At 40.6% G+C, this 19,626-nt stretch overlaps 1 protein-coding gene across 9 annotated transcripts in view; it reads left to right on the plus strand.

The window, feature by feature from the left end:
• The first annotated feature begins 50 nt into the window (after positions 1–50).
• SERGEF (secretion regulating guanine nucleotide exchange factor) overlaps positions 51–19,626 on the plus strand; it is a 149,304-nt gene continuing 129,728 nt past the window's right edge. For 8 of the 9 annotated variants that reach the window (XR_007907246.1, XR_007907245.1, XR_007907247.1 and 5 more), the window contains exons 1-8: positions 51–110; positions 1,738–1,876; positions 2,598–2,753; positions 3,810–3,904; positions 5,850–5,910; positions 7,232–7,345; positions 7,628–7,690; positions 11,060–11,218. Coding sequence is in view for 6 of the 9 variants with exons in the window: in XM_051804334.1 (XP_051660294.1) it covers positions 87–110; positions 1,738–1,876; positions 2,598–2,753; positions 3,810–3,904; positions 5,850–5,910; positions 7,232–7,345; positions 7,628–7,690; positions 11,060–11,218 (811 nt within the window). In the remaining 3 variants the exon portion in view is untranslated. The remainder of the gene's footprint in view (positions 111–1,737; positions 1,877–2,597; positions 2,754–3,809; positions 3,905–5,849; positions 5,911–7,231; positions 7,346–7,627; positions 7,691–11,059; positions 11,219–19,626) is intronic. The other variant, XM_051804335.1, reaches the window with a different exon arrangement.

Raw genomic sequence — 19,626 nt, forward strand, 5'->3', positions numbered from 1 at the left:
TGTGGTTCAGATATTCCACGCCCGTGAGCCTGCCCCCGGTCCGCCTCTTCCTGCCCGGCCTGCGGGCGGCGGGAAGCGCCGGCCCCATGGAGATGGAGCTCTTCGCATGGGTGAGTGGGAGCTCGGGAAGAGCCGGGAACTCCTCCTTCCCCGCAGCCCGGGGCGACGGGAGGGACGCGGGGCCGGATACTCGACCCCCCCCCCCCCACCCTCCCCGGGATTCGCTCGCCCCCTCCGGGATGCGCTCGCTCGCCCCGGGATGCGCTCGCCCCCTCCGGGATGCGCTCGCTCGCCCGGGGATGCTGCGGGGCTCGGCAGCCGGGACCGTGGACGCTGCCGCTGTCCCTCGCCGCGCTCCCTTCCCTGGGAAAAGGGGGCCGAGGTGTCCCCTCCCCGAAGGAAAACAACGCTGCGCTTTTGCGTGCTGAGCACAGTAGGTGTAAGAGCCACTGAAGGGGCATCTCTGCCCCTTGTCAGCTCTGTTTGCCCCGCCGCAGCCGTGCTTGGCACAAGCCCATCAGTCTGGGCAGGGCACACCATGAGCGGTGTGTTGTCGGCGTGGCCATACACGCGTACGGCTCCCGGTTCCTCAGGCTCCTGTTTCCTTTCTGCACCGTATCTCAGCTCGCCTGTTCTTGAAGGCTTGAAAATTCATTGCGAGTTATAGCCTACAATGGGAGCTTGTGACACACCTTCTAAAAAGAACTACGTCTGTTAAGTAGTAACACACTCCAAAGCTGTTTGCCTGTGGTAGTGAGACTGTGAGACAACAACTTTATCTGCCTGTTGAGCTCGAATCCTGACATCTCACCCACCTGTTAGCCGTGGGCTGAGGCAAGCAGCAGGGTCTCTGTTTCTCTAGGTACAAAATGTTTATTGTTAAATGTGTCCTTTTAACATTCACCAGGTGCTGCATCTTTGGGGGGTGGAGGGTAAAATGGATGGCGGATGGGCAGGGGGAGCACAGGTGAGGTAGGGAAAATCTCCCCTGGGGATCACCAGCTGGGAGTATGGTGGGTATGGAGTGTTTTACTGCAGTGTGTGTGCTGGGAAGGTTATGATATCTCTTTTCATGAATGAAAGTTGCTGCTCCAACTGTTGGACATATAATTTAATTGGCTAAAAATAATTTCATCTCTTGTTACCATGTTTGCAATTGTTGCTTTCTGTGATGGGACTAGTAGCTATAATTCTGTACTCATAAATTAATACTAGCTATAATTGATATATTTTCATTTGGACCAGTTAGAGTTAAAAGACTTTGTTAAAGAAGGGTAAATGTTTCTGATTTAAGTTCTAGAAGTAGGTAGCATGTCTTTCTGATCTTATTTTGAGGTGGACTGCCAAGAAGCAGTGGTATGAATAAGATCTTAATGATGAGTGGGAATCATTAGCATTAAAATTAAATACATCCTGATAGCTAGGCTTTCCTCCTTGGTAACTGTTAGCCCACAGTTGAAGTTTTAACAAGTTATGTTCCAGAATGTTTCTTGAAATACTGGGGTTGCAATGGCAAACTTAATGACATCAAAGTTAGGACAGTCCTGGCCTGTAATTCTGGAAATCCTGTGACAGTAGAAAGAGCAGAGATTGATATATTAGGGGATTTTCAGGAGCAAATACTGGCAGGTCAACCTGTGGCATATCCCCAATAAGTTTGTTTGTTCTTGGGAGCAGATGTGTGCCATTTTTGTTAGCTTTAAAAAAAATGTGTTATTTTTCTGTGTGCATTTGAAGGGTGCAAACAGCTATGGACAACTTGGTCTTGGTCATAAAGAGGATGTGCTAGTACCTCAGGCACTGAAAGATGTTTCCTGCAAATGTCAAGACATTGCAAGCATTGCTGGAGGAGGGGGACATTCTGCAGTTATCACTGGTAAAAACATTGCTGTTGCATGGAATATATGGCTTCTAATCATGCTTTTTTTGTTTCCCTGGTGGTTTGGTGCTGCCACCTCTCTGTGGCTGCTGTTTCTGAGCAAGTACAATCCTCAGTTGCAAAACAGGTTCCCTCCCTTCAGTTAACTCAGTATTTTTGGGAAATATTTTGGAAATTGGGGAAATTCTCTTTTTCATATATTGTGTGGTTACTTTGTATCTTGTGAGGTTTGTTTCTTCATCTGTTTTATGTAACAGCTTTTCATACCAGGAAGCCAATTTTTCTCTATTATGGATAGGGGAGTGGGAGGGAGGAGTGAAGTGAGAGGTTATTCAGTCTTGAGAAATATTAAGGTAAGGAGCAGAAGATAACATCTCGTCTTTGAAAGGTTCTGTTGTGTGCCACAGCTAATTATGGGAAAGAAGGAATACAGACAGATGTGAATGTGATAAAAAAGTTCATCGTGTATCTTATCCGAAGAGGTGCCTGTCTTACCATATGGATTGTCTTCCTTGACAAACCCAGCTCTCCATAGCTGTAGTTATTCAGAGATTTTAGATGTATCAGAAACACCTGTTTCTGTTATTTTTTGCTTGAATGTAGTGCCTAAAGTGACACATAATCACTGTCCTTATTTGTCACAGGATCTCATGGATGTATGTTTCTCTTTTTAGTCCGTGAAGTGGAACCCAATTTGTTTTGTTTGTTTTTCTTCCAGGTGGAGGACAACTCTTTGTATGTGGCCATAACAAAGATGGGCAGTTGGGATTGAATCACACAGAGGATGTGCTGCACTTTACCTTGTGCACTGCCCTGTCTGGCTTTTGTGTAAAACAAGTTGCATGTGGCTGGGATTTTACAATCATATTAGTAGGTAAATCTGTCTCTCCATCTGGTGAATGAGAGGCTGGACATGAGCTGGCAATGTGTGCTCACAGCCCAGAAAGCCAGTTGTATCCTGGGCTGCATCAAAAGTAGCGTGGCCAGCAGGTCGAGGGAGGGGAATTGTGCCCCTCCACTCCACCCTAGTGAGACCCCACCTGGAGTGCTACATCCAGCTTTGGGGGGTCATCAGCACAGGAAGGACCTGTTACAACGAGTCCAGAGGAGGGCCATTGAGATGATAGAGGGCTGGAGCACCTCTCCTGTGAGAAAAGGCTGAGAGAGTTGGGTCTGTTCAGCCTGGAGTAGAGAAGGCTCTGGGGTGACCTTATTGTGGCCTTTCAGTACCTGAAAGGGGCTACAAGAAAGCTGAAGAGGAACTTTTTACAAGGGAATGTAGTGACAGGACAAGGGGTGACAGCTTTAAACTGAAAAAGAGCATATTTAGGTTAGTTATGAGGAAGAATACTGTGAGGGTGGTGAGACACTGGAACACGTTGCCCAGAGAACTTGTGGATGCCCCTTCCCTGGAAGTGTTCAAGGCCAGGATGGATGGGGCTCTGAGCAACCTGGTCTAGTGGAAGGTGTCCCTGCCCATGGCAGGTGGGTTGAAACTAGATGAAAATCTAGTTCTTACAGTTCTGTTCCTGACTCTCTTTCACACAGTCTGCAATGTGTGTACTTGGGAGGGTCATAAGGCCAAAATATTTCTCCTGCTGTTTTTAGAGTTGATGGTATAATTGTAGAAGTCAAGGCCACTCCCAACGCAAACCATTCTATGACTCTATGTGCTGGCACTCACAGGTTTTAAGCTACTTGCCTTGCAAGCTAAATTAGTCCATGTTCCTTGTGTCCCAGTGAACTTCAGACCCTTACTGAACATGATGTGTAAGACCAGAAGCCTATGGCCTCAAGGACTTTTGAATGGGACATGTTAGGTCAGTTTTTGAGCTACTTGGCTGTGTTATTTTGATGGTTAGAATGTTACGCTGCTTTGCTTTTGCTCACGAATTCACTGATCTCGCTCTAACACTTCATTTTTTTGCAGGATCGGGCCTAGTTCTGTCCTGTGGGTCAAACTCTTTTGGACAATTAGGAGTTCCTCAAATTTCAGGTCCATGCTTGATTCCACAAAAGATTGAGGTAAAGATTTAAAAAGGATTGTAGTTTATATTGCTTCCAGTAACTTACAGAGGTCATCTGACCTAAGTGGGCTCTAAGCCAGACTCTTCAACTATTTTTTTATACATCTATCTGTTACAGCAAGCTTACAAAGTAAAGGCCCAAACATGGTCATTGACCCAGAAATGAAAGCTAAGGCTGCTTTTCTTGTTGTATGAAGAAGTTGCCCCCTTCTAACAGAAAGTTGTCCCTTTCATTAGGGATTGTAACATTTCAACGTCTGCAGAATGAGCCATCTGCTCAGATGATGTAAAGTGATGCTAAAGGTAGTGAAACTGTGCAAATTTACTCCAACTGAATATGTGCCTCAAGTTTGTAAGGTGCTGGATACCTTTTGCTATGTGAAGGGCTTGTGCCTTCACTGTACTTTGTTGCAGGTTTGTGCAAATACTTCAAACCAAACCAAACCTACAGTAAACCACCCCTGATAAAAACAAATTGCATTATGGAGTTCAACAAACTTGGCTATGCCATTTCTTTCGATCTGTTGCTCTTGTGCATGTTGTGCAACAGTTCTGTTTTTTAAGTATATGTTGTTTTTTTGAGTGTGTAACTGTCAGAATTTCTTCCCCCAAAGTGAGGACTGTACTATTATTTCTTGGCTGTAGAAACAGTAAGATAAAAATAAGCTTGGTCACCCCCAAAATAATAGTAGTGTGATAAAGTATGTAACTGCAGGAAAACTAGAGGTGTGAGAATAAACTTTGATTTTATCACTTGAGATTAAAATGATTTTTACTTTTGCATGTAAATGAACCGACAAGTACATTGACTTGCTTCTTTTCTAACCTCCAGTATTTACCACACAATAATAGCTTCCAAGGAAGAAGAATGGAAAAATTAGATAATAATTTCTCTGCTGTCCAGTATCTTCAGTGATAAATGCTGGACTGTAACTCATGCTGTTCCATGTGGAAGTCCATGGTGACATTTGTAGGTGACGTGCTGCTGAGTGTGAGCAGGGAGCTCAGAACAGCTCCAAATTAATTGCTTTATAATGTTTTAATTAACAGACACTGAGACTTCTGTAACGTCAGAAAAGCTTTCCTGTTTTTGGCTGTAAGCCTAACATTTTCAATAAATTTCTCACAGGAATTCCAGTTTACACTGTAGTCTCTTATTTGGACAACAGTATTGAAACTTTCCCATCCACACAACCTCTCATATCTAATGCAAGCAGTAACTTCAGAGGAGGAAGGATCCTCAGACAAGAAATTTAGCCTCATGGCTCATTCCAGATACTCCTTTACTTTTTTTATTTTGGGAGGAGTAACCTCTCATGAGTAGACTTTAATTTGCCTGATGTTTCTGTGCCCTCGATGTTTCCTGGCAGCATTCATTCCAGTATGGTGCCTGGAAATTTGGTAGTATTGACAATGCTAATCTGAATCTCTCTCCTCCCTGACCACACACACCATACATTTTCGTGGAATGTTTGCTCTTTTGGTTGCTATCCTGTTAATGCTTGGGCTTAATGCCATCTGTTTTAAATAGTGTTACATCTGTGAGAAGAATAATAAATCTGTAGAGTACTTGGGAGTGGAGAAGTGCCAGAATTGGTGTACCTTGTGCAAACTGAGCTCACTAATTTAATGCAGACATGACTTGTAGTCTTCTTTTGCGTGATCATGTTGGGCAACCTTCAGTGGTGTAGGTGGCACTGTCAGTGGTATTGTTGATGATTGCAGGACATGGTGAGACTGAAGAAGTTCACACTGATTTTTATTGGCCAGAATTTTCTTTCCTTGTGATACAGAGTGTTGATATGCATTGTGACATGCAGACTGGAATTGCAAGAGCTATTTTCATAGTGTTCCACTTCAGTTTGACCTGTTTTGTTTTTAGAGGCACTGAATGCAAAAAAACAACTAAAATACATTTTTTTTCTTTTTTTTAATTTGAGTAGTCTCTCAAAGAGAAGGTGGTGAATGTCGCTGCAGGACTGAGACATGCCCTTGCTGCTACAGGTAAATATGTCATAGTTTTAATATCTTTTCAGTAACAAATGAAAGGGAGTTTTAATGGCTTGGAGGGGGAGAGGGAGGGAAAGAAAATTGAGTTTATTTTAGTTGCCCCGTGTTTTAAATGTCACAGAGAAAATACACCTGAAAGTCATACACAGTAAGATTTTGATACAAATTAACTGGAATAGTAAACATACTAGAAACACATTTCTGCAAAATAGTGATGAAGGGCTGTCCTCCAAGAACCCAGAGTGATAGTATATTAATAAGCTAATTTTCTGATGGGTGGAAAACTTACTGATTTCTCCTGTTCTGAAACAAAACATGAAAGGAATTTTTTCAGGAGAAAAGATTTCTGATCAATCAAAATATCTTCTTAGGATTTGAATTCATTATAATATGCAGAATAATTTAAGTTTGTATACGATGTTTCAAAATGAAACTACACATAAAATGTGGCTTTTTTAATAATGTAATTGAAACTGACACCTGGAAAAGTCAGAAGAATGAAACCTGACATTTTTCAGGGGGCACAGAAAGGATCTGCTCAATTAATTTCACTCTCACACCTTCAAAAATCTGTTCCTGACTCTCTTGCACAGTCTGCTACGTGTGTACTTGGGAGGGTCATAAGGCCTTAATATTTCTCCTGCTGGTATTAGAGTTTATGGTATAGCTGTAGAAATCAAAACCTTCCATTTGGCATGGTTGTGTTAAAATTGAGGAACAACAAACTACACCTGCTCTTCTGTTTGGTTTAGTTTTGCAGGAATTTCAGTATAGATTCCAAGTAGTGGAGTCTAGCTGAAGGTGCAAAGGAGATGCTTAGAAGAATAATGGAATCTCTGATGCTTGTATGAATAATGGGAATTAAGCTTCCCTGAGCTCTGTGGTCAGTGAACGTCTTGATGCAGATCTAACTCAAGTTTCTGAAAGCTCTTGAGGAGAAGACAAGTGACTTCCTTCTCTCAGTTGTGCTGGACTGCACAAATGAGAGAAGAAAAGTGAAGAGAAAGTCCTATGAACTGAGGTACTACAGCTATGGGACTTCTGTTACTGAGTCCTCAGTAATGTCCTAATACAGCCCTGAGAGCTGAGTCAGGTTGCCTCGTGCCTTCTTAGTTTTCTTACCTGTATAATGAGACTATCATTGTGTTGCATGTTGACCTCACCAGGGTTATCTGTATGGTTTTTGGCATAAAGGCCTTTGAAAGTGTATTTTGAATCAGTGAAAATGAATTGAATGTACCTTTGATTAATTAGTTAAGTGATTTTGTTGGTGGTTGATGTGTTTTAATCTTTTATCTGTGTTTACTCCGACAAGACAGTGGTCTGGTTCTTCAGTGGGGAACTGGCATGGCAACTCGGGCAAAGCGTGCAAACCAAGGAAAAACTCTCCCCCTGTTCTTAACAGCAAAGGAACCCTGTGAAGTGACAGGTAATCCAGGAGTCTGCTTCCTTTTTTAAAGGTGGATAGAGCAGAAATATAGTTTGGAGTGATACGTACCATCCGATGTATAAAGCTGCTTGGTGTTACAAACATGTAGTGGAGTACCTGAAGGATAGAATGGTCATAATCAGTGGGGGAAAATGACAGCGAGTCTTGCAATGTCTGTGACCCAAAAGCAGAGACTTCTGTTACAAAATGCATCATCATCCTGTCACACTTGTGTGGAATGGTACCTGCTGTACACATTTTATGAAACTGATTTTTCTCTAGGCCTGGAAGATGTAAAGGTGAAGACAGTTGCTGCAAGCTCCTATCATTCAGTGTCCCTCACAGGTAGGCCTTAGGTACAGAAGTGAAAGCTCTCAACCTATAAAGGTTTCTCTGCTTTTGAAATGGTTGTCAATTTTGCTTAAACTGTTGAAATTTGATTTGTCCTAGTTAGTGCTGGTTAATTATTTTGTTATAGTTTTGGATTTTGAGAAATTTCCTTTTTTTTTTTTTTTAAGAGCTGGATTCATGTTTTGAATTCTCTGAATTTTGTGTGTATTTCCTTGGGGTCAGGTGTGACATAGCCCTTAACTAATTAAGAGTCTGGGCTCTTTACTTAATGGTTAGAAGCTCTGGAAGGATTTGTTCATGTGGGTGGGTAAGTCTCTGGAGCTGTAGCAGGATGCTCCGTTGGATGGCTCTAGATGGTTGACTGCTGGAACCAGTGCAACCCTTTGCCCATGGAGAAAGGTTGGTGGTTGCTTGGTGGTTGTCCCAAGAAAGACAGCAGAAGCTGTCTATCCACAGCAGTGTGAGCTAGTGCCTCTGTGTGGGGCAGTGCTGTGCAGGGGTGTGAGATGGTCTGGCTCTGCCTTAGGTGGCTCTGCAGAGCTGTGCGAGGTGATGTGAGAGCACAAAGCTCATTTAAAAAGTAGGAAGTTGCTTTAATCAGGCACTTCCATAATGTCTTCCATTTGTTCTTTGATCTTTGGGCAGTGCTCCCATGCTGGAGTATTAAGTATCCAGTAATGTAAGTCTAATAAAGATTCTTCTTTTATTTTGACAGATTGGGAGAAGGGGAAACAGAATAGCTTTTCATGCTGTAATCTTACAGTTTTGAAGTGTGTAAAATATATTGAGCCGTATGAAGACAAGTCTTTGCCAAACTTTATAGGAACAAATTCTTAACAAATCTGCAGCCATCTGGTACCTCTGTCATGATTAAAGGAGCACTGGAGTATTTGCTTATGCAGATCTATAGAGATTTAGTTGTATGGAAATGTTCCAAGATGTAAATTATGTTGAATTCTGAGACGCAAAGTGTATGCACGATTAGCGAAGAAGAGCTCTAAGAACAAATGAAATCTACATTGGATAATTAGCACTCTGTATTTAGAGCTAACAGATTATTCTTTCATTCTTTTGCTTTTTATTTAAGAGAGCGGTCTATTTGGCAGCAGGGGCACCAAGATTGACACCATAAGTGCCAAAGACTTTTGTAATGTGATGCTGTTGCTGCCCTTTGTCCTGCAAGATATTGTCCTGCAAGATATTATACTTTGTATTTTAGAGATACTTGGTATAGTAAAGATACTACTGCAGGGTGTAGTATTCAAATAAACATTTTTTTTCTAGGAATGTCTTGCACTGTGATGCAGTTTTCTTTGGCTCTGTTCCATGAATCACCTGCGAGTAGGATACCAAACACTTGCAGTCAGGCCAGTTTGGGACACAACTGTTGAAGTGGGTTGTTGCAAATGGGAATGGTGGTTCCTTTGAGAAAAGGATGGTAAAGTCTACTTGTATCCAAACTGGCCTGAACCCTCCAGTGGTTAGACTATGGTCCTAAGTCTTAGTGCTTGAGCTTTTGTTAAGACCTACTCAGGAAATGAGATAAGGGTTGAGCACGTGATGTTTCCCAGGATAAAGCAAATGCACCTTCTGGAGAAGAAAAGGAGGTGACCGAGGCAGTATGTGTTACTTGTGGAACATGACTGGCCATAATGTTTTTCCTATGTTGAAACAAGTTGTTTCTGTCACCCCCTTTTCTTTTTCTCTCCAGAAGGTGTATGTACTTCACGCTGTGAAGGAATTTATCAATTTTAGGGGAGAATTTGAATGAAACAATTGCTTGACTTGTTTTCCTTTTCACTTAGTTGTGTTGTTTTAATGAGGGACTTGGGAAGTCCTGCAGATGACTGTCAGTAATCTGTAATTTGACAAGTACTGACTTCTCCCCCCACTCCCACTCCTTGCCTGTTTTTCACCAACAGTAGTAAAGTAGAATTCTCCTGGCTTAGTCTTCCTGTTAACTGTTACCAAAGGGAGATAATTAAATATATTGTAGCTTAAGTCTTACTACTTTTTCTTTTGCCTCTGAACGATTTACTTCTGCCATGCTGCTTGTAAATAGTTCAGTGCTGACCAGAGACTCCTGCCTTAAGTGTTGTGAATGTGTGCTCTAAACAATTCCATGTTGGAAATTATATGGCTTCCAGTCTTCCTGGGCCCATGATAATGTATTTCATGTCTGCAAGATTTATTTTTTATGCTTGCAGCTTGTGCAGGCTGGCAAGGACTTCAAGAGAGGTCTGACACAGGTCCTGTTCTCTTAAGTGTTTTTTGTGGATTGTATTTTTTGACCATGGAGGCCTAGAACCTGGGAGGAATGGTTCTGTGCTGAAAAGATGGAACTAATGATATGTAATATCTGCAGAAGGACTCATCTGAACAGTGTTAGTGTCCATTGATCCTTAGGCTGTGAGTAGCTCCAGCTTGCATTGCTATAAAGTATTGTGGGCATTTCTGTAAACAGAACTATCCCTATGGTTGGAGTCCTGGAATGTGCACTTACAGAAATGCTTGTTCTAAAAAAGGGGTGGGAAAGACAAGTGGTTACTGACAAAGTCTCTCAGTAGTTGTCTGGCATTGTTTTGGGGCATGATAATATTTTAATTTTGCCTTGTGATGGGTGGTGCCTGCTTTAGTTGTGTGTGTAGCCATGTGTCCAGTTCCTTCAGGAACTGATTGTGCAAGGTGAGACAAGGAGCCTTAGACTGTCCCTGCTTTGGTGGACGTACTGAATTTGCTCAAGCTGAAGAAGGCAGACTTGTTATAAGCACCCTCATATGAGTCTAGCTCTTGTAAGAGGCTGGGAGACTGAAGCATTAGGAGCAGCCAGCCAGACTTTGAAGAATCCCCTGTGCTGGAGGGGACTTAAATTATTTGCTGCAATCCAGGAAGTTATTTGCTGGACTGAATCAAAGCTTTGGAATGGAGATAGAAGCTGGTCGGCAAAGACAGAGTGGACCAATAGGCACTGCTCAGTGAGTGTCTCCAAGGTGGTTTGATTTTTTTTTTTTCCCCTCAGAGAAGTTGACTACTGTGTTTAGTTTTTTAATAAGAAATAATGTTTTTTATAAACATCTTTAATTCATCTTTGAGAGGCTCACAGTAGAGATGAGGTCTAGGCAGTTTGACCTGAAAGCTCTGGTGGCTTCAGGGGCTCCATATAGCCCTCAGAAAACAGGCTATCATAAGGCTCTTGCAAATATTTCTGATATCCTAGTTACAGTGTGGTAAAGAAGGGTAAAGAAAGGGTAAGGAAAACACAAATTGAACGAAACGTTCTTTCCTCAGCATTACTGAATTGAGACAAAGACTGTATCTGGTGGTATTATATGTATATCTCTCTTACTTCTCTGTCTGTTGTAGATGAAGGACACCTGTATGTCTGGGGCAGCAACAAACATGGACAGTTAGTGAGCAAAGAGATCTTCATTGCTGAGCCCAAGAAGATTGAGACTCAGTTTTTCTCACATGAAAAGATTGCAGCAGTTTGGAGCGGCTGGACCCACTTGGTGGCACAAACAGGTAGAGTATCTAAAAGCCAGTAACAAATGGCACCAAAACAGTAAATTGTCTTTCTTGCAGACAATAGTTGTTCTTTCTTGCTGGTAGTGGCTGGATGCAGAGTTTTGCAGTTTCACCTGAGCAGCAGTTGTCTCTTGAAAAGTGATGAGGACAGACATCCTTTGGCTTCTGTCCCTGAAGATGGGGTGGATGCTGGTGCCTGCCTGGCATCTTTAGAAATGCTGCAGCATCTGCATGTACACACTAGAGAGATGCAGCCTCTCTGCATCATCAGGTTGCTGGTATACCAGAATATATATGAGCTTCTAAAGATCATTCTGCTGGGTGAGTTGTGACAGCTTTGGAGAGAAAAGCATTTGGTGGAAAACTTGCTTCAAAAAAGAGTAAGATAGGAAAATATGGCTGCAGCTTCTGACATGTGTGACTATTTGACAGGAAGATATGGGCAAAACTCTCAGGGAACAGGAATTAGGGAGAGGGGAAGATAATCTTGAGCAAGTGTCTGGCTGAAAGGTGTGGGGGCATAGATATATACTGTTCCCAGGTTCTCTGAGTGTTAGCTGAAACTCTTAGGAACAGGCATAGCCAAGAACCCTCTGTTTCTGCCATCTCAACTGAAAAGACATGGTCTCATTGCAGTAAGTGAAATAAATTACATGGCTTTGCAGCACTGTACTAACCTTTCTGTGCTTGAAGAATGAGTCTGGCTTTTTGTGTGGCTGATCTTTTAGTAGAGTTTTAAGGACAAATAAAATAATGTGTTCAGAAGAAAATCAATAAACTAAAACAAGCTGGCCTGTGCGTGTGTTTGTGGTCAAATCCAGAAAATGTTTGGGAAAGACAGGCAAAAAGAGGCATTGTTAGACTTGAAGAGCATCCCCTGAAGATGAAATGAAGTGAGATTCAATGTTGAAGCTGTATCTTCCTGGTAACCTTTCCAGTGAGGGTAGTGTGAAAGCTTACTACATGTGAAGGACTGTAGGATTAGATTCTTTCATAGGAAGAGATAAGAGAAAGGTTATATAACACTGATAGTCATGTGTAAAGGGGTGGTTGATCTGATGAAGCTCACTTGAGTGCATTTGTATTGTTGCTCCGTTGTGAAACGCAAAGGCAGGAGAGAAACATAGATGAGATGGAAAGGTAAGACAGACATCTGAAACTTTTGTGGTGCTCATGTGTGAATAGGCTGTGCTGTTTGCTTCTCCTCTTGTAGTGTGGTGTGATAGTTAAGGCTAACAGGGGGATGGAAGTCTTCCATAGAGCAAAAGGAGCAGCCAGAGCTATGTTAGCAGGGTTAGCATGTGTGCATTTCTGCTTTTGCCTTCAATAAACTGCCAGGGGAGGAACTGAAGAGCAAGAATGAGTCTCATTGAAGACTGAAGAGCCTGTTGAACTGGCAGGACACAACCTGTTTGTTAGGAAAACTGCAGAAGGGACCACATGTGTTACTGATGTTTTCTGGATTCTGTGATTATGGGTAGTGGTTCAAGGAGTGCTTAGCCTTCAGCATGAGTAGTTTTATTTAAATGGAGTTCTTGCCTACCAAAAGGTCAGCAAGAGCTTAAGTGTTCTATTAAATTGGTGCTGCAAATCCTGCAATGGTTGCACAGTAATGTCCCTTGCTCTGTGAGAAAAATTTCTGTTTTAATGACTGTATGCTGTGAAGTCTTGGTGCTAGAATTTGGAGGGATGTGACACATGACTAGAAAAACAAATTGGTTGTTTTCTGTTTCATAGCATTCATTGTTTGACATCAAAGTATATGCGAGAAATGTCATGTAAAAATGTGCATTACTCTGGCTGCTCTCTTAGCTATTTAAGAGAAAGGTTTGAACTTTGATTTTTAGAGGATGCTATACTGAAGATTTCAGAGCTGTAATCAATGCTACATGCTGCTTGGAAACTTTTTAGGGGAAGTAAAGGAATTTATCTTAATCTGTAGTTCTTGAATAAAGTGCTGTCATTCTCACTGGAATAGAAAGGGTAGAAAAAAGACATTATTCAGGGTAACCTAATTTTTAGAGAGTCTTGCCAAAATGGTTTGCTTGCTTCGCTGTTTCTTAATACCTACCAAGTAAAACTTCCCCAAAGTTCTAGTGCCTTCAGTGTTTCACCTAGTCAATACTTGTCTGTAGCCATTACAGAGATGGAGTATTTCAGTATTTCTACAAAACCAAAAATAGTATATCAAGTGACTAGCAGAGTTATTTTGTTTGTGAATGTTTGAAAGGAATTTAAATAAAAATTGGCTGACTTTTTGCATCTGCATTAGAAACCTGGCCAAGTGATGTTAGTGGCATAAGTTATTGCTGAAACTGTATTTTGTGTATTTAGAATTTTAAATGTCTTTGAAAAGCAGTGGACCTGAACCTAAATCATCTGGAATAAGGTTTTGAATGGCCTTTGGCAGCCTCTAGATACCAATCAGAATCTCATGGGAATTCAAGAGTTGTTCAACTACTAGATCTAGTGTGAGCTAAGCACTTAACTGTTTCTGAAAAATCATTTGCTACATTAAACTTGCAGCTAAATAACTGAAAAATGCAGCCCCGATGAAAACTCTTCCCTGCATGCAGTTTCTTCTCCAGTATTTTTACCTCCTTCTAGCAAAGGGGGAAATGCTGCTTCAGTTTCCTGGTGCTGAAGTCAAACCAGTGATCTCCAAACATTATTCATCAGTAAAATTTTTTTGAGCATACAGGCCCCAATGTATTTATACTTATTTATTTATAAATTGTAGACATATACTGCTGTAGTATGTTATGCAAACTATAAAACACGCACAATAGAAATTTTAAAAATGATGAGATAAACACTTCTTAAAATATTGCTTTTTAAACTAAATTTAAAACATTAATAATGTTATAAGTAAATGAAACTTATGCTGAAATATAGCAGCAAAAATTTATTAAAGATTTATATAAAATGCAAATAAGCAAAACAACGCGCTGGGCTGCCAGGGAGACCCCTGCTCCACTCACAGCCAGCAAAGCAGTGGGCAAAACCAGTATTCTTTATACCATTGTCAACTCCCTTCCCATAGTCACTTGTTATCCTTCTGTTGGATTCGAGTTCGCAAGTCTGGTTCTGGTTGGTTCTTTTGCAAGCTCGCTTTCAGTTGCCAGGTACTTCCCTTTCCATAGTTTTAGGTAATTTTTCATCCTTGAGGCCTACTGTGTGAGTCTCTCCAGATGTCCATCTTGGATCCTTTTTATCGTCTTCGTACTTGACCCTTTGATCCTTGTCCTTCCCTTCGTTACTTTAGGCGTACACATTTAGACAATATACAAAAGACTTATTCAGTAAGGCATAATAACTTGTTTTGTCAGCTTAAGAACTGCAGCTGCAGGACTATCAGCTTATAGTACTGACAGGTTAATTACCCATTCTGCAATTCACAGTCTTTCCGGCCTTAACAGAACATTGATTACAATAATATATATATAGAAATGTAACATGCAATACTATTGAATGAGTAAATTACTTTACTGCTACTAATTTGATGAGTAAATTACGTTACTGCTACTAATCTATTACAATAATTTATTAATAAATATATTTATGTATAATTTTTTTCTTGCCCTGCAGTGGATTGTCTTGTGCATACCCAGGGCTGGATAAACTCCACTTTTGAGACTACTGATATAAATGATTCTTGCTCACTTTACTCTGGAGAGTTCCACAATTAGTGGAAAGGAAGCAAAATAGTGTGATTTTTGGATGTGAGAAAATAGAAGGAAGAGATATGTAGTATGATGCTTCTCTCTTCATTGTGGAAGGTAGGAACATACTTTGTTTTGGAAAGGCATTGCAGTGTATAGGGATTTTGCTGCATGAAAGAATGAGTAAGTTTTTTTTCTAATTAATAATCTCACCATGAGGCAAAACTTACAGAAGATAGTTGAATTTTAAGAGGCCATTACAAATGCTTAGAGTTCTGTTTAAATTTTTTTTCCCAGAATGTTAATCCTGGTCAGTGTAGTAATAAAAACTCATAAGTGCAGCTGTCTTGACAGTAACTAAAACCTCTTCTCACTGAAAAGACACAGGAAGAAACTGGACACTGTTCATGTGTAAATTCACAAATTCTGCCAGTTCAAAATGACATTTTGATCTTTATCTGCCAGGTGAGCAGTGTTTGACTGCAGAACTAATGGAACAGTGAAAAGTAAATGAGTCAGTGATGTTGTTAAAAGCAACCATCTGGAGGAATGGTGTGCAGTTTCATGGTTGCAGTGGTTTGACACTTTCAAAGTGTTTTAAAGTGCCAGGCAAGTTACCAACTTTATCAGAAGAGAAGGACCACAACATAAATATTTTCGTCTTCTGTGTTAAGCTTTCCCTCTTAACTAGCCTGTTCTAAGATTGCTTTGTTTTTCCTCCATGCTGTTGGCAAAACTTTGTACTGTAACATAAAGCAAAACACACAACTTCTTTTCATTTCTTCCCCATCCTGTCTTTACAAGGGATTTTAATTGTACCTGAAATCACTTTAATACCCACATTTCTTTTATATCTTATGTTCTACCTCATTCAGCAACAGTTTTGAGAGTCCTATTTTCTGTCATTTCTCTTTAGAGTTTGATCAACTCTTTTCATTTGCTGTTGTTTCTATCATAAAGCAGTTTGGATTTAAGATATTAATTCTTGAGAAATTAATTGCTTGACTTAGAGATGTTAAAGAATGTTTTCATGAGATGTTGTGTTTTTAATCCTTACCTTTAACTGATGCCCATTGGCTCCAATTCTTTATTCTTTTTATCATAGAGGTATCTTTTGGGACTATTTCCATTGTACACACTCTTACTGTAAAATAACTCACAGAATCCTTCAAGACAGACAACTGCTTTTTTCCTGCTTCAATTATTGATTCCTATAGAGGAGAGAAGCACAATTAGGCTTTGTGGCATCACTGGTACTCTTTCATAATAAGTGCTATTACTCTGCTACTAACAATGGTCCTAGTTGATGATGGTTGGTCCAGAAGGATGGAGGTTGAGAGGCCCTGGTTGCTCTTTTGATCAGGTCTCTGATGATAAGATATGAACTTGTTAATATCTTTGGTTTAGTTATTATTTTCTGCGTGAATGCTTGTATCAGGTGACTCTCAGCCTGCTTTTCAGTGGTGATAGGGCAGTACTGTTACTGCTCCATGTGAAGGCAGACCAGGTGCGTTCTTCTGGCCTTGGACTCCAAGTGCAAGTATTAGTCTCTTCAGACAACCACTCTGTAAAATGATTTGCTTCCTTTCCAGCACTCTGCTTAATGGCATAAGGAGCACCATTACATTATGGGTGATATTATTTCTGCATAATAATTAGCAGCTGTCATGCATTGCTCTGCTTAACAAAGTCAACTTTAATTTGTGGTCTTTCTCAAGTTAATACAAACACTTTGAGGATAACTACTGAAAGAGAGGTTATTGCTTAGATCATTTAAAAGAGAGCTAAGTTGTGGCCTATAATGCTGAAGATGTAAATTAGTCTACTTTGGGAAAGATAGAACCTATCTGACTTGAAGGCAAACCTAAATATAACAAGAGAGGTATTTTAAGGACTTAAAAGTGAATCATCAACTTCCATTCAAAACAAGTTATTTTCTTCTTAACTGGGATGCCCGATAAATAACCTTCCTTAATCTGGCCTGTTTTATGATCTGTGTATTCTGCTGAATATGTTCACTAATCTATTTTCCACATAGCATCACATGAAATTATGCTTTGTTTAAGCTCAGATAAAGAATTCCAAGCTCTTTCACTCAAAAGGAGTTACCTCAAAAATGCAGTTATAATGGTATTTCTGCTGCCTGTGCAAAACTGCCTACAGCAGTCTTGGAAGATCAAAATGCCTTGACATAGTCTGAGTAATATTTTGAATCCTCATTCCAAATGTGCATCTGAATTTGTGCGTCTTTGAACATTCCTTGATGTCATCGTGTCATTTAGGCTGTGTAAAACCACTCTGAAATGATCTGACATGTTAGTGACCTACACAATAAAGTAGAACCCATCTCCTGTTGTTTTTTTTTTTTTCCCCCGAAGCAAATGACAACGTGTCCCTCCAAACACCCTGAATAGACCGAGAGAATGTTTCTAATTATCTGTCCTGAAAAGGAGGATTACTGCTGCAGTTGCGCTTCTACGTGCCTGCTCTGACGGCAGTCACAAGGTAAAGCTATTGAGCTTGGCTGGTGAGCTGTGTAGCTGCAGGGAGGTGAAGGGGAAGGACGTGGCTCTGGCACCCGAGCAGCACAGCCTCAGCCCACTAGAGGTCCTTTCCACTTTGCTCTTGAATCCAGGCTCTGCAGCCTTCTTCTGGAAAGCAAACTTTCTCTGCCTTGAATTGTTCAGCTGCTCCCTAGGACAGCAAATATTAATTTGTGTGTGTGTTTATATATTTTGATGCTTGTCTCTTTTTTGGCACTGTAGCCGACAGTCAAACAGTTTGAAATTGGATCCCCATGTGAGGTAACTATATTTCATGTGGTAGGATGCTGGCTTTTGGGAAAGTAGGTGAAATAGTAGAAATTAGCTAAATCAAAACCTGCAAATTGATAGGAACCCCTGAACCCCTTTGAAGCAGAACCTGCAAAATGAGTGCTTAAGAAAGAAAAACTGTTGTCCATTTGCCTTGGGGATAAATTTTAAAACTTCAGGGCCTGTCTTGAAGGTCTTGTATTGGATTATGAAGGGTAGAGCATGGCAAGGAGAGAGAAAAAGATGCACAAGCTTGGGGACCAAAATTCAGCTCCCAATGAAAGGTGGGAGCTGTGGGAAATTCAGTGTGCAATAACAGGACTAAAGATTATAGATGCATATGGAAATTTACATATGCAAAATCGTTTTCTGTATTGTCTTCAAAGCTGTCTCCTTGTTCCATCACACATTCGTGTTTCAGCTTTCACGGTAATTATTTTTAAATTGTGTTCTAGATAGCTGTAAATAGCTAGAAGATGTTGGCATGTTTCTGGCTTCTTGGGCTGACATCATTCCTTGGCTCTTACAAAGTTAAGAGTGTGTGTGTCTGTATGTTGTTTTGTGATTCTGCACTCCTATTCCTGCTGCTCCCTGCTGGGAGTTACTTTTACATGACTTTGGTAAAAGTATTGAAGAAATTCATTCAGTGGCTTGATTGCTGAGAAGGAGGCTGGGATCAGTGTGAACTGAAGGTACATTCTGAAAGGTTTAGTATCAAGTGTTCAGAGTTGTTCATATGCAAAGATTTGTCACAGAAGCTTGATAACAACATCTTCTAAGTAATTGAGTTGTTTCTTTGGTCACTATCCCTCTTTTGCCTCTCCTTATTCTTAGTACCTTCCAGTTGGAAAGTAAATAGCTGGGCATGTCAAATGTCACTTGTGTGTGAGAAGAGGTGTCAGGAAGATGCTAAACTGTCACTAATTTTGATTGAAGGTACTCATTGTAAAATAGAAACATGAGTGATTGGCATTAGGGACAGAGAAACTTATCTCAATATTTATTTGAAATTCCCCTTGTAAGCTATGCTGTTAGTATATTGGCAAATGGAGATTCAGGTGGTCTGGGAAGAGTAGGATTTAAACGGATTTTTGTTAAATTTAGCTCATGAATGTTTTTAGCAAGAATTGTAAAACAGGAGGAAAACAGTGATCAAAAATTTTTTAAGGTCTTTTCTGCTCCTTTTTTGTGTGGAGCAGCCTAGAGAATGCCTCTCCCACAGTAGAAGAGGAACATACAGTGCACAAGGCTAGTCTGTCCAGGTTCTTCTGGCTATGACTTCCTTTCATGGAAGGAAGTCTGTTCCTTCCTTGGGACAGGCTGCCCAGGGAAGTGGTGGAGTTGCCATCCTGGAAGTGTTCAAAAATGAGGATACAGCACTTGAGGACATGGTTTAGAGATGAAACATGGTGGTGCTGCTTGATCGACAGTTGGACTTGATGATCTTACAAGTCTTTTCCAACCTTAATGATTCTGTGATTAATGCTTGCTTGGTCCTCTCCAGATGTATTTTACTAAGTACTCCATGATTGGAGGAGTTTGGAAAATGACTCAGTCATCATTCAACATTATGTTCTGGGGCTTTAGATCACATAGATCACACATGTGGAAAGAGAGACTGTGTTATATTGAATTTCTCTGTCTCTCTCTGTTTTTTGTTTGTTTGTTTGTTTGTTTTTGTTTGTTTTTGGTTTTGGTTTTTTGCTGTTGGAAAAAAATTATTTTTGTGGACCTAAGTAATGTGACTGACTGTCCTAACTCAACAGAACTTTGATCCTTAAAAAGCTTTCAGAAAAAATGAACCTTTAAAATGTGGATGTGGTATAGATCTTGTTCAGGTCATTAGTGTGTGAGATAAGGGATTCATTACTTTGTCTAATTTTTTTTTTTACTCCCTTTTTGTTTGTTTTCTTTGGTTTCTGTGGTTGGA

The sequence above is a fragment of the Manacus candei genome, unplaced genomic scaffold (assembly GCF_025592945.1).
Source record: "Manacus candei isolate 608988 ecotype Guabito, Panama unplaced genomic scaffold, ASM2559294v1 h1tg000060l, whole genome shotgun sequence".
Classification (NCBI taxonomy): Eukaryota; Metazoa; Chordata; class Aves; order Passeriformes; family Pipridae; genus Manacus; species Manacus candei.